We start from the raw sequence: 13,487 nt of genomic DNA on the forward strand, positions 1-13,487 counted from the left end.
CTCATACATCTGGTGGCAGTAATCTGAGCATCCTGGACCCTGCCCCATGGTTCCCCTTGCCCTCCACCAAACACCCACTGAGTGTCACAAAAGATATTTTACATTTCCCTGTTTCCCAGCCAAATTAATCCCACCCTTTTGCCTTCATCTGGGTTTGTTCTTTCTGGAATGGCTACCTGTCTGGCACTCAGGTATCAGGATGCCAGGGATTATCGCTCAGGCAGAGGGGCTGCTGAGGAGCTGAGCTCACAGGTCTAGATGAATTTCTGAAGTTTTCCCAGTGAGCCAGTACATAGATGCATTGATCAGTGAATTCTTACATTTGGTATCGTGCAGCAGAGGCCCTTTGAACAGAAACTGTGATGAAGTGTTTTGTGGGGACAAATTACAAAAGTCATAAAAGTGATGGTGCTGATTTTGGTGGTGGGCTCCATGTGCATGATGTCTGCCCCAACCTATACACAAATTCCTGCAACAGTTTGACAAACGCCGCCTCTGGCACGGCGCATCTTTGGTGAATGAGCACACACAGTCTCAAGTCCTATAGAGAAAAAGTAGGTATACATTTCAGTAATACCTGGGTATATATGCATTTTGTTTTACTAGCTTGATCAAAATTATTTATTACTTCATAACAGGTAGATGGTTAGGAGCTTAGGCGGCTTCAGTGGCAGCCCCTGGCCCCCACCCCTTGCACCCCCCAGGTAATGACGGCCCTGGCCCTGTCCGAGGGTCCGTCCAGCTCTGGGCTGGGACAGAACCCACCAGGCCATTCCAGCAGTTGAATATGATTATATTGAAACTGCCTTTTGCACAAAGGAGTAACATGACATGGAGCTGATTCCTGTTGAAATATAAAATACATGAATGAATGAATGAATGAATGAATGAATGAATGAATAATGCTTCAGTATCTGGGAAAAGATCACATGCGGAAGGCTTCACGTATTTGGGCTCACGTATTTATGTATTTGGGGGCATTGACGTTCCCATTAATGACGCAAATTCTGCCCACACCTTTTGCTGTCATACAACCCCGGATCATCACACTAACTGGGTGCTTCACGGTAGGCGTGATGCAAGTGGGATGTAAATCTTCTCCGATTCTTCTTCTCACATATTTTTCTTTTCTTCTATTATGTTCTTCAGACTCACGAAATGAAAGAAGACAGAAAAAACCAACCAACTTGTTAGGAATCACATAAGAAGTCAAGCTAAGCAAGTTGTGCTTCCTTATTTTAGTTATTTGGCTATAAATTTTGATAGAATACAGGTAATTGCATTCTTGATTATATTATCTTTCCATTGATACATAATTTTATGCTATTACTCCAAAAGAAGTAGTGTTATTGTCAGGAGCGCATGCCGGAGCCAGGCCCTGGGACCAGTGGGGCTTTGCAGGAGTGGGGCTTTCCTAAGTTTGTTCTGAAGAGGCAAGGAGGCACGGCTGCACAGTTGAGGCCGATGGGTAACTCACAGCACCTGGTGGCAAGAAAGAGCCAGAAAGGGATATAAGGTCAGCCTTTCCCTTTGGCTCTTTGCCACAGCAAAGCGTTTCCTTCCTTGGGCTTCTTGACTCGATTCCTGATCCTCGGACCCTTGGCTTCTTGACTCCTGGCTTCCGGATTCCCATTCCTGCTCCCACCGCACCGTCTTGCCCCCGGGTCCTGATGTCCTCCACCAGGACTTTGACCGCCCATAAACCGTAAACGTTCGCTGTGGCCAGCCTATGTCCCGGCCAGGGTGCAAGCTGGACGGAGCCCAGCCTATAGATCTCACCACGGTGCTGCAGAACCTCTACACCCAGGGACCTATGTTCTAGGGGGAGGTTCAAGCACTTTGAGCGGCCCCTGCTGCGGCCCCAGCCTGACGTGCTCCCCTGTCCCATAACCAGAGAGGTTCGGGGGGGAGCATGGTGTTGGAATTTGTCCAGCTCTGGCCCATCTGGAGCTGGTAGTGGCTCATCTTATCTTTAGCCCAGCAGAGCCTAGTCCGCAGACGAAAGGATAAAGCAGTATGTGCTGCATGCTCATCTTTATTTCTCAACTATACCGAGAAGACACAAACATACATCTTTTTCGGGTAAACAATTCCTGCGTCCAGTCAGGCTTCCCTGCACGGCTCTGTTGGGGAGCTGACCTGGCAGGAGAGCAGAGTAGCAGCGGTCCTGCGTCCGTGTGAGATGAGGGATAAATCAAGTCCAAAGACAGTTCGGTTCTTATCTCTAGAAGCGTTTATTTACAAAGCAGTAAATCCATCAGAAACCTCCGACATTCTCTGTGCTCCAAAAGCACACACACACAGCCTGCAGCCTGCAAGCTGAGCTGCGTCTCAGGCAGAAGCGAAAGCAAGTCTGAACAGTGACACAGACTGTGACGCACTTTTCTGCGTTAAGCACCTCCCAGATACAGGACACCACAGAGTTTTAACCCTGTCAGTTCCAAACTCCACACCCCCTCTTGTCCTGCATCTGGGGACAACAGCCAACAATGATTTCCCCATACACAGAACCTCACAGAACTTCTCGTGCTTCTGGAAGGTTAATGGTTTTGTGAAACCATCAGCGAGGTTCTTGGTTGAGGGACAGTATTTCAGAGCAACTAGCCCCTCATGAACGCTCTGACATACATTCCGGAAACGTATGTCCAAATGTTTGGTCCTCGCCTTGAATTGCCCTGTCTCAGCCAATTTGAGGCATGGTTGATTGTCTTCATGCACCACAACGGGCAGACAATTCTCTCCACAGATTTCCTTGACCAAACACACATAGAACTCCAGTTCTCTGGAAACATCTGAGAGCGCACTGAACTCAGCTTCAGTAGATGAAAGCGCTATGAGACTTTGCTTCCGGGACCCCCACCCAACTACTGAGTCCCCAAACTTCACCACTAGGCCTGACACTGACTTGCGGTCTGCAAGGTTAGCCCAATCTGCATCCACCCATGCAGTCAGCTTGACACCACCCTCAGCTGACATCTTGAGGCAAAAGTCTTTGGTATCTTGCAGGTAACGTAGCACCCGCTTTATACCATTCCAGGCCTGCACACTAGGACTTGAGGCCTCTCTACTGAGCAGATTGACAGCAAACGCTATATCTGGTCTGCTCCACTGTGACAGATACAACAGACTACCCAGAGCTGACTGAAAGAGTTCAGTATTTTCGAACACCACGCGTTCTACTAGATGACACTCCTTCACGTATCCAGCCTCCATGGGTGATCTGGCACCTGCACAATCAGACATACTGAACTTCTCAAGCAACTGTTCAATCTTACCTTTCTGGCAAAGCAAGAAGCTTCCATCACTTGCTATTGTGATCTCTACACCTAGATAGGACTTGACATCTCCAAGCTGCTTTAGCTTGAACCGCTTTCCAAGCTCTCTAGCAAACTTCTCCACCTGTTTACCTGTCTGTGCGATTGCTAAGATATCATCAACAAACACAAGCACCACTTGCTGTTTCAAGCCTGAATCTCTAATGTAAAGACAACTGTCTGCAAGAGATCTCTTAAAAACTAGCTCTTCTAAGGCTTCATGTAGGCACATATTCCAATTTCTGGCAGATTGGCGCAATCCATAGATGGATTTGTGCAACCGCCACACGACGCCTGGTTCACTGACTTCAAACCCTAGAGGAGGAAGCATGTACAACTCCTCCTGGAGATCTGAGTTCAGGTAGGCGACATCTACATCAAAATGGAAATGGTTCACCATCCAACCTCTCTGTGCTGCTATCACCAAAAGCGTTCTCAAAGTCTCCGCTTTCCAGGTCGGCGAATATACCTCTGTGAAGTGGACACCCTTTCTCTATGTGAATCCTCGGGCCACTAACCTTGCTTTATACTTTATGCCTCCATGGACAGCTGAGAGTCCAGAATTATTCCCAGGCTGTGCACCTGGTCCTTCAGGGGCACAGTTACCCCATTCAGGACCAGGGAGTCCTCCACACCCACCCGCCTCCTGTCCCCCCAAAACAGTACTTCTGTCTTGTCAGGATTCAACCTCAATCTGTTGGCCGCCATCCATCCTCCAACTGTCTTTGTGATGCCTATGTTGGATATAGGGTCCATAAGCAATGTTGCTAATGTTATTAACATCACTGGTATGTTGGGGTAGAGATGAGGCTGTTGATATGCTCTGGCAGCCCCAATGTGCTGCTTGTTTGTCAGATTTTAGCCTGTTTGTGGATTGTTTTATTGAGGTTAGGGTGAAGCAGGACCACCTGGAGGAATTTTACCCTTATGCTTTTCATATAATCAGTTAGCCATATAACCATATATCCTTATAATGATTTTTATATAATCCATGTTTGAATCAGGACGGCTTCTGCAAAAGGTTATAGCAAATTGCTTAGATCGGAAAGATCCGAAATGAACTCTGCCCCAGTTCCCTTCCCTTGTTCTTCTCAATGTCTCGCTAGCATAAGAGGGAAGCAATAAATCTGCTGTGCTGGCACTTCCCTCCCTGTCCAGACAGGGTCCCGAGTAGCTCAAACAGGAAGATGCTAACCACAGAATGTCCCGGTATAGCAGATGGCCGGGTAGGAGCGTAAGGGCCGAAGTTCCTTTTTCTTCCTCCTTACCATAAATCAGGGGAAAGGTTAAATGCATGTTGGGAGGGAACTCTTTACATGATCAGGGGGCAAGGCTTGAATGCGCTCATTGGTCTTCTTTTTCTGCCGTGTGCGATTGTATCCGATTATGTCATGAACTATGATGTATGTACTCAGGTATAAAGCCTATGGGCGCTAGAGCCCGGGGCCCAGTCTTTGGGAAAGGATTCCACTGGGTCTCTTATTGCTCAGCAATAAATATCACTTTCTTTTTCTCCACTGCTGCGTCTGTCAATTCTGGGACACAATTTGAGTGGGTCACTGGTACCTTAAAAATCCTTGCAACAAGGGGAATTATTTTACTTAGTAAGGCGTGGGGAGGGGTGCTGAGAATGGGTTGTAGATTGTTGGGTAATGGGGAGTGTCTTTTTATGTCACCTGGACTGGTGTTGGGTGGGGATCTCTGTGGAGGTGTGAGGCTGGGGGGGGGGATATTGATCGTGTTAGCTGTATTGATGGCTTGGGGGGAGAGGAAAAGGAGGAGGGGGTCACCAGTCCATCGGGTTGAGGTGACTTCTGGCTGCTTCATTCTGCCTTCTGCCACGTTGGCCTCCTCTCCACATTTTGTGTCATCGGCAAATGGGATGAGACCCCCTCAGTTCCTTCATTCAAGTTGTTCATAAAGATATTGAACAACAACGGGCCCAGGACAGAACCCGGGCCCAGGACAGAACCCTGCAGCACCCCCTCTTGTCACTTTTCCCCAGGATGATGAGGAACCATAAAGGAGTCCTCTGGGTGTCGTCAGTCAAATCAACCGAACAGTTACCTCATTCAACCCACATTTTAGCAGCTTCCTGCCAAAAATATCACAGGTTTTTCTCAAAAGCCTTACTGAAAACAAGACGCACTATTTCCACAGCTCTCCCCTAATCAACAAAGTTTGCAACTCCATCCAAAAAAAGGGGAGGAGAGATTTGTCTGGCTTGACTTGTTTTTGGGAAAGCCATGCTTTCATCTTGTATGTTTATGTTGTGAAATCTTCAATTGGAGGGCACATAAATATTAAAAATGATAATAAATAAGGATATTGGCAAGCTGGAACATGTGCAAAGGAAGGCGATTTATGTATTTATTTAATTTGTATACTACTCAACCCAGTGGTGCCAACTTGAATAAAATATTGGTGGGAGGGGCCAGGTAAGGCCCGCCTTGCACAATAAATCACATGATGCATAAAGGGCATTGGAATGGCAATGCCTATCAACTGGGGGGGTGGCCCACTAAAATATATCATTGGGGGGCAAAAACCCCTCGGCCTCTAGGTGTTGACTCCTGTTTCCACATGTCTCAGGACGGTTACAACATAAAAACACAACATAGAATCACAAAATGCACATCAGTAACTCAACTCCACATTTTAAAAGGGCCTTAGATGTCAATCAGCCAAAGGCCGGGTTAACAAGGTGCGGATTTGCCTGGCTCCTAAAGCTGTATAATGGTTTTTCCAACCTTTGCATGAATTCTCTGATGGGAAGTGAGATAGGAGCCCTTAGTGAAGCTCTTTCCACATTCCATACACTGATAGGGTTTCTTCCCTGTATGAATTCTTTGATGGGAAGTGAGATTGGAGTTCCTATTGAAGCTCTTTCCACATTCTACGCACTGATAGGGTTTCTCCCCTGTATGAATTCTCTGATGGGAAGTGAGATAGGAGACCTTAGTGAAGCTCTTTCCACATTCTACGCACTGATAGGGTTTCTCCCCTGTATAAATTCTTTGATGGGAAGTGAGACGATCTTTCCGACTGAAGCTCTTCCCACATTTGAAGCACAGATAGGGTTTCTCCCCTGTATGAATTCTCTGATGGTAAGTGAGCTTGGACTTCTGACTGAAGCTCTTTCCACATTCTCCACACTGATAGGGTTTCTCCCCTGTATGAATTCTCTGATGGGAAGTGAGAATGGAGCTTGTACAGAAGCTCTTTCCACATTCCCCACACTGATATGGTTTCTCTCCTCTATGAATTCTCTGATGGGAAGTGAGATGGGAGTTCTCCCTGAAGCTCTTTCCACATTCCCCACACTGATAGGGTTTCTCCCCTGTATGAATTCTCTGATGGGAAGTGAGCTTGGAGCTCTGACTGAAGCTCTTTCCACATTCCCCACACTGATAGGGTTTCTCCCCTGTATGACGTCTCTGATGGGAAGTGAGACTGGAGCGTTCCCTGAAGCTCTTTCCACATTCCCCACACTGATAGGGTTTCTCCCCTGTATGAATTTTTTGATGGGAAGTGAGGGCGGAACTATTAGTGAAGTTCTTCCCACATTCCACACATTGATATGGTTTCTCCCCTGTATGAATTCTGTGATGCTTAGTGAGATCAGAACTCTGAATGAAGCTCTTTCCACATTCCACACACTGATGTGGTTTCTCCCCTGTATGAATTCTGTGATGGGAAGTGAGAGATGCACTATGACTGAAGCTCTTTCCACATTCCCCACACTGATAGTGTTTCTCTCCTCTATGAATTCTCTGATGGTAAGTGAGATTGGAGCTCTGACTGCAGCTGTCTCCACACTCCAAATTTTTGCATGGCTTCTCCTCTCTGGGGATTTTGTCTTGTTCAGCCTTGTTCTCGATCTGCAATTCATCACAATCTGCAATGGAGACAAAAAGGGATTAGAGCCTCAGGAACAAATGAAGAAGAACTGAAGGGAGCTGCATGTGTGTGTTCATTACCTTTGTGGTTTGTCATTAACCAACATATTTCTTATTAGAGTCTGATGGGTTGTTGAATGTTGCTTTCTTTGATATACTGTAGTGGTAAAATTGTGAAAGCCTTTTAGAAAAAAGTGCATTTCAGATGTTTGATGGGTCATAACACCACTTCTTTTGAAGTACAGTGGATGCTCGGGTTGCAAACATGATCCGTGTGGGAGACATGTTCGCAATCCGCAGTGTTTGCAATTTGCAGCGTTGCATCTGCGCATGCGTGGGTCGTTATTTGGTGGTTCTACGCATGTGCGAGCACTGAAACCTGGAAGTAACCCATTCCGGTACTTCAAGGTTCGGCGTAGTGCGCAACCCGAAAACACAACCTTAAGCGACTGTAACCCGAGGTATGAGTGTAATACCATAATATTATATAGCAATGGAAAGATAATTTAATCAAGAATGTAGTGCAACAACGTTTGTTCAATTATCTGTATTCTATCAAAGGTTATAGACATATAACCAGAAAAGGGAAGCACAACTTGCTTAGGTTGACTTTTGTCAGTGTATTATGTGATTGCTATCAATTTGGTTGGTAGTTACCCAGAAAGAGATGTAAAATCGTACTATTAAGTGAACAAGGCTACAGGTATGAAGAAATTAGAAGATAGATTGGGGAAAACTTAACCAAAGCTGGTCTATATTTTTGAAGAGGTATAAGAGACTCAGTCACTCCAAAATCAGACTGGTAAAGGCAGGAAAAGGTGCACAACAGCAAGTGATGATCGAAGAATAGAGAGACTGTGCCTGCATGACAGAAGAAAATCATTACATTCCTCATTAAATTATTTTTCCATTGATATATAGTTTTATGCTAGTACTCCCAAAAAAAGTGGTGTTGTGAGGTATCAAAGCTCTGAAATACACTTTCTCCAAAAGGTTTCCACAATTTTGGCCACTAGTGTAAGTTGTTCATTTTAAAGTTAATGTACTTTTTATATGGGGACAGATTGTTATGATTAATGTTTCTGGTTTATATAAGTGTTGGAAGCCGCCCAGAGCAGCTGGGGCAACCCAGCCAGGTGGGCAGAGCAAAAAGTAATAAAATTATTATTATTATTATTATTATTATTATTATTATTATTATTATTATTATTATTATTATTATTATCAGTGCTACTACTACCTGAGATTCAATAAGCCTGGCTCTTCTCTGGGATGGATTTTGTTTGGCCAGTCATGGCACCCCCTCCATCTCCACTGTCAGTCGTCTCTCTGGTCAACCCAAGACTGACAGCACCAAAAACAAAAACAGCACCACTGAAGCTAAATAAAAAAAAATCCTTCCAGTAGCACCTTAGAGACCAACTGAGTTTGTTATTAGTATGAGCTTTCGTGTGCATGCACACTTCTTCAGATACCAACACTGAAGCTGACATTTGAGATGCCTGGGCAGTTCAGACCAGCCAAATTGTGGTATAAAAAGACAGAACTGGAGGAAGATGGTTCACAGAAAAAACTGGAATTTGCTGTTCAATGTTTATTGTTGGGGTGTTAGGTTCCCAGTTGTTGGAGGGGGCGGTGCTGAGCTCTGTGGAAATGTATGAGGTTTGTCACATAGAGGTATTTTTTTAATTTCCAGGCAGATAGGACGATCCCACGGGGAGCCTTACCAAGAGAGGCCACGATCCCATGATTCTCCTCCATGATATCCTTATACAGAGCTCTCTGGTCAGGATCCAGCAACGCCCACTCCTCATCCGTGAAACAAACAGCGACATCTTCAAAGCACACTGGACCCTAAAAGAAAAAGGAAATGTCCTCTTCTGAGACAGCAGAAATATGATCTGCTACACAATGCTCTGTTCTTTCCTTTCTCTTAATTGCTGTGTTGTTTCAATAGGATTGCTTTTAATAGGATTGACACTTTGACACGCATTCTGGAAACGTATGTCTAGATGCTTGGTTCTGGCCTTCAACTGCCCAGATTCTGCCAACGTCTGACAGGGTTGATGGTCTTCCCAAACAGTGATGGGCAGGCAACAATCCCCATAGATCTCTTGCACCAGGCATCTATAGAACTCCAGTTCCCTGCACAATTCCGACAGTGCAATGAACTCAGCCTCAGTAGAGGACAGCGCAATGAGACTTTGCTTCCGGGACTTCCACCCAACTAGAGATTCCCCAAGGTTTATTACCATCCCAGATACGGACTTCCTGTCATCCAGATTCGCCCCATCGCTATCTGCCCAGGAAGTAAGTGCCGTCTCACCTGCAGCTGACAGCTTGAGACTGAAGTCCTTGGTATCCTGCAGGTAGCGCAGTACCCACTTGATACCGTGCCAAGCACTCACACTGGGCTTTGATGCTTCCCTACTGAGCAGATTGGTAGCAAAAGCAATGTCCGGCCTGCTCCATTGGGACAGATCCAACAGACTACCCAGAGCTGACTGGAAGAGCTCAGCGTTCTCGAAGTCAACATGTTCTGCTAGCCAACTGTCTTGTCTCCATGGGTGCCCTAACCCCTGCACAATCAGACATTCTGAACTTCTCAAGCAACTGCTCAATCTTGCCTTTCTGACTGAGCAAGAAGCTTCCATCTTCAGTCCTCTCTGTCTGAACACCTAAGTAGATCCTTACTGCACCCAGGTTCTTGAGCTGAAACCGTTTTCCAAGCTCTTTGGCAAACTTCTGCACCTGTTTGTTTGCCCCTGAGATGTGAATGATGTCATCAACAAAGATCAACACCATTTCCTGGGACTCTCCTGACCCTTTAAGGTACAGGCAGCTGTCAGCATGACTCTTCCTGAAATCTAGCTTCTCTAAGGCTTTAAGCCATAAATGGACTTGTGAAACCTCCATACAGCATTCGGTTCATTGCCCTCAAACGCTGGAGGAGGAAGCATGTACAGATCATCCTGGAGGTCTGAGTTCAAATAGGCCACATCCACATCAAAGTGATTCACCTGAAAAACTCTTTGTGCAGCAATCGCAAAGAGCATGTGCAGAGTTTCACTTCTGGAAGTAGGAGCATATACCTCAGTATAATGCAGCCCCTTTTCCTGTGTGAACCTCTGGCTACTGGCCTAGCCTTGTACTGTGGTTCCCTTGTTGCTGTGGGTTTAAGAATGTAAACCCAGCGGCTGCTCACGGCCTGTTTGCCCACTGGCAACGTTGTGAGGGAGAACACACCTAGAGACTCCATTGAGCTCATCTCCTTCTGCATTGCCTCATGCCATTTCCTGGCTTCTTCCTGAGGCAGTTTCTGAACATCCTCAAAACTCTCGGCTTCACACTGTGCCATGCCAACCCACACACTTGTGACTGCAAATCTGTCAGGAGGTTTACCTTTCGTTGTGCGAGCTGAACGTCTCAACCCAGTTTCAGGTACCCCCTCAGACCCACTAGGACCAGCTGGAACGTCCTTGGCCTCCGAGAGCTCCCCCTCTGACTTACTGCACCGTTTAGACTTCTCAGCTGAACCTGGCTCCAACATGTGGGTGAGGAAGGAGCACTTCTATGCTCAAGCTTCACAGCTTTAGCAGAAGTTCTTCCCTCTACCTGCTCTGCCTCAGCAGCAGGTTCAACCTCTACCTCTTCCTCAGCAGCAGAGTCTTGCAGACTCTCTGAAAGAACACCAGGGTTCCCATGTATGCGTGTCCATCCATTCTACTCACAGAACTCAGCACTGCTGCTGAGCAGAATCCTGGACTGATTGCCTGTTGGATAGGCAAATCTCCACCCCTTGGTCCCTGGCTCATACCCACAGAAAATCATCTTTTGGGACCTAGGGCCACCCTTTCTGTGCTTGGCCTTTGGCACAAGGACCCAGGCCTCGCAGCCTGAGTACAGCTGGGTTAAAGTGGTTCTGTTATGTCTTCTGTCAAGGTCATGCTGCCTATAAGAAGAGGTCAGAAGGAGCCTGGGTTTCAGTAAAGCTCTGCTGGGTGAAATACAATTGCCTCTGGTCAATTTTGGGGAATCCTGCAACGTCTTTACGTTTTCACTCTGGTAACTATAAATTGGAGTTCTGCCTGGATCAATACTGAGTAGAATTCCATGACAGGGTCTTCCTCCATGAAATCAGCTGCCAAAAGAGAAGGCCCCCAACTCCCCACAGCTTTCCAAGTCCCCTCCTCTCTGGGGTTTCTGGCAAGCGATCCAACAGTGCGCCAGTGTGCAGCCTGCCTTTGCTCCTCCATTGTCAGAAGTCTCTGGGCTCTGAGAGACAAGCAGGGAAGGTGGCTTCTGGCAGAAGGAGAGGGAGCCCCCGGTGGCTCCTCCTTCTCCTAACTCACCTCTCCCTCCCTACCTTCCTCCTCCCACTTGCCTCCTTCCTCTTCTGCCTCCGATTCTGCACTGCATTCTGCCTCAGAGTCTCCTGGCTCACTAAGCCGTTATCCCTTCAGCTTCTGACATCTCCTCTTCCCAGGCTTCTCCCTCTTCTCCCTCTGACCGTTCATCCTTCCTCCACCTCCACTCCTTGGGCTGAGACATCTTTCCTTCCTGGTTCCCCGGCTGCTTCCTCCCACCATTCCTCTGTGCCCAACCAGTCCATGACATTGCTCCATTCCTCAGCCTCTGTCCCCACAAGGCAGCTTCCCCTGACCTGATCTGGCTCCACAGCCGCTGCTTCCCTTCTGCCCCCATGAAAAGGCGGATCAGGAGGTCTTGCCGCCATCATTCTGTCTCCTGAAAGAGAAAAAAGATAAGCAGGATGCCAGGAGTGCCTACTTCTCTCACAGGTGAATCAGGGCATCTCTAACTACAGATGGGCCTTTGAGAAAGCCTTACCTGCTGAGTGCAGTTGGACGTTTGTGCCCATTTCATATGTTAGTCATGCAGAAATACATCTCTCCTCCTCTAGACCCTTCCTCCCAACTCCCCCCCCAAAAAAAACTTGATGAAAAGAACCCAGAGATTATATGGGAAACCAACAGAATGAGACCAAATGGAGAAAAACCGCCTTCCTCCTTACCCAGTGGCCTCTCTCTGGTGTCCAACGGAGGCCTCTCTGCCTCACAGGAATCCAGATTCATTTCCTCAAAACGATCCTTTTCCTGAAAGAGCAACAAGGATTCAAAACAGAAAATGAATGACAAGAAATAGCAGAAAGATAATGGAAAATTAAAAAACTTTAATGGTGTGAGATCTCATTCCATGGATGCCTTCCCAGAAAAAGGATGGGCCATCAGCAGAGCATTATGGGATGTGCTCCATCCTCTTTGGAGCCCCTAATAATAATAATAATAATAATAATAATATTTTTTTTATTTGTACCCCACCCTCCCTGGCCGGAGCCAATCTTTTGGCGGCTAACATCATAAATCTAACACAGTATACAAAGAACATAAGAACAGGCAATTGATTAATTAAAATACTTCTTAAAATTAGTTCAAAACAAATTACCATAACACTCACTTTTTTCCTCCTAGAAAGTAAGTGGAAATGTCTGTGCGTGTTATGGAGGGAATGCCTACGGGTGGCATGCCTACAGATTTTCCTCCTCTAAAAACTACGTGCGTGTTATGGTTGGGTGCGTGTTATAGAGCGAAAAATACGGTAAAATCTGGACAGACGGCAGTCCACTGGTATAATAATAATAATAATAATAATAATAATAATAATAATAATAATTTATTTATACCCCACCCATTTGGCTGGGTTTCCCCAGCCACTCTGGGCGGCTTCCAAAAGAATATTCAAATACTGTGATACATCAAACATTAAAAACTTCCCTAAACAGGGCTGCCTTCAGATGTCTTCTAAAAGTCTAGTAGTTGTTGTTCTCTTTAACATCTGGTGGGAAGGCATTCCACAGGGAGGGCGCCACTACCAAGAAGGCCCTCTGCCTGGTTCCCTGTAACTTGGCTTCTCGCAGTGAGGGAACCGCCAGAAGGCCCAGTGCTGGACCTCAGTGTCCGGGTAGAACGATGGGGGTGGAGATGCCCCTTCAGGTATACTGGACCGAGGGCTTTAAAGGTCACCACCAACACTTTGAATTGTTCTCAGAAACGCACTAGGAGCCAATGTAGGTCTTTCAAGACTGGTGTTATGTTGTCTTGGCGGCCGCTCCCATTCACCAGTCTAGCTGCCGCATTCTGGATTAGTTGTAGTTGTAGTTTCTGGGTCACCTTCAAAGGTAGCCCCACGTAGAGCGCATTGCAGTAGTCCAAGCGGGAGATAACCGGAGCATGCACCACTCTGGCGAGGCAGTCCG

At 46.6% G+C, this 13,487-nt stretch overlaps 1 protein-coding gene and 2 long non-coding RNA genes across 3 annotated transcripts in view; 1 reads left to right on the plus strand and 2 right to left on the minus strand.

Annotated features, from left to right (window-relative positions):
- The window catches only part of LOC309369409, a 25,512-nt gene extending 14,326 nt beyond the window's left edge, over window positions 1-11,186 (plus strand). The window contains exon 3 of the long non-coding RNA XR_014168104.1: window positions 10,849-11,186. This is a non-coding gene — a long non-coding RNA (uncharacterized lncRNA). The remainder of the gene's footprint in view (window positions 1-10,848) is intronic.
- On the minus strand, window positions 4,278-5,201 carry LOC309369424. Its single transcript, XR_014168119.1, has 2 exons — window positions 4,726-5,201; window positions 4,278-4,574 (listed from the first exon to the last, which is right to left on the minus strand). It is a non-coding gene; the product is annotated as an uncharacterized lncRNA (long non-coding RNA).
- Window positions 5,661-12,440, minus strand: LOC309369189 (uncharacterized protein). The gene is made up of 4 exons (XM_081909952.1): window positions 12,246-12,440; window positions 11,877-11,959; window positions 8,941-9,067; window positions 5,661-7,212 (listed from the first exon to the last, which is right to left on the minus strand). The coding sequence occupies exons 1-4, from the start codon at window positions 12,304-12,306 to the stop codon at window positions 6,038-6,040; spliced, it is 1,446 nt and encodes a 481-aa protein (XP_081766078.1). The 5' UTR covers window positions 12,307-12,440; the 3' UTR covers window positions 5,661-6,037.
- Between the last annotated feature and the right edge of the window lie 1,047 nt (window positions 12,441-13,487).

Source organism: Podarcis melisellensis, assembly GCF_964234715.1.
Source record: "Podarcis melisellensis genome assembly, chromosome: 4".
Classification (NCBI taxonomy): domain Eukaryota; kingdom Metazoa; phylum Chordata; class Lepidosauria; order Squamata; family Lacertidae; genus Podarcis; species Podarcis melisellensis.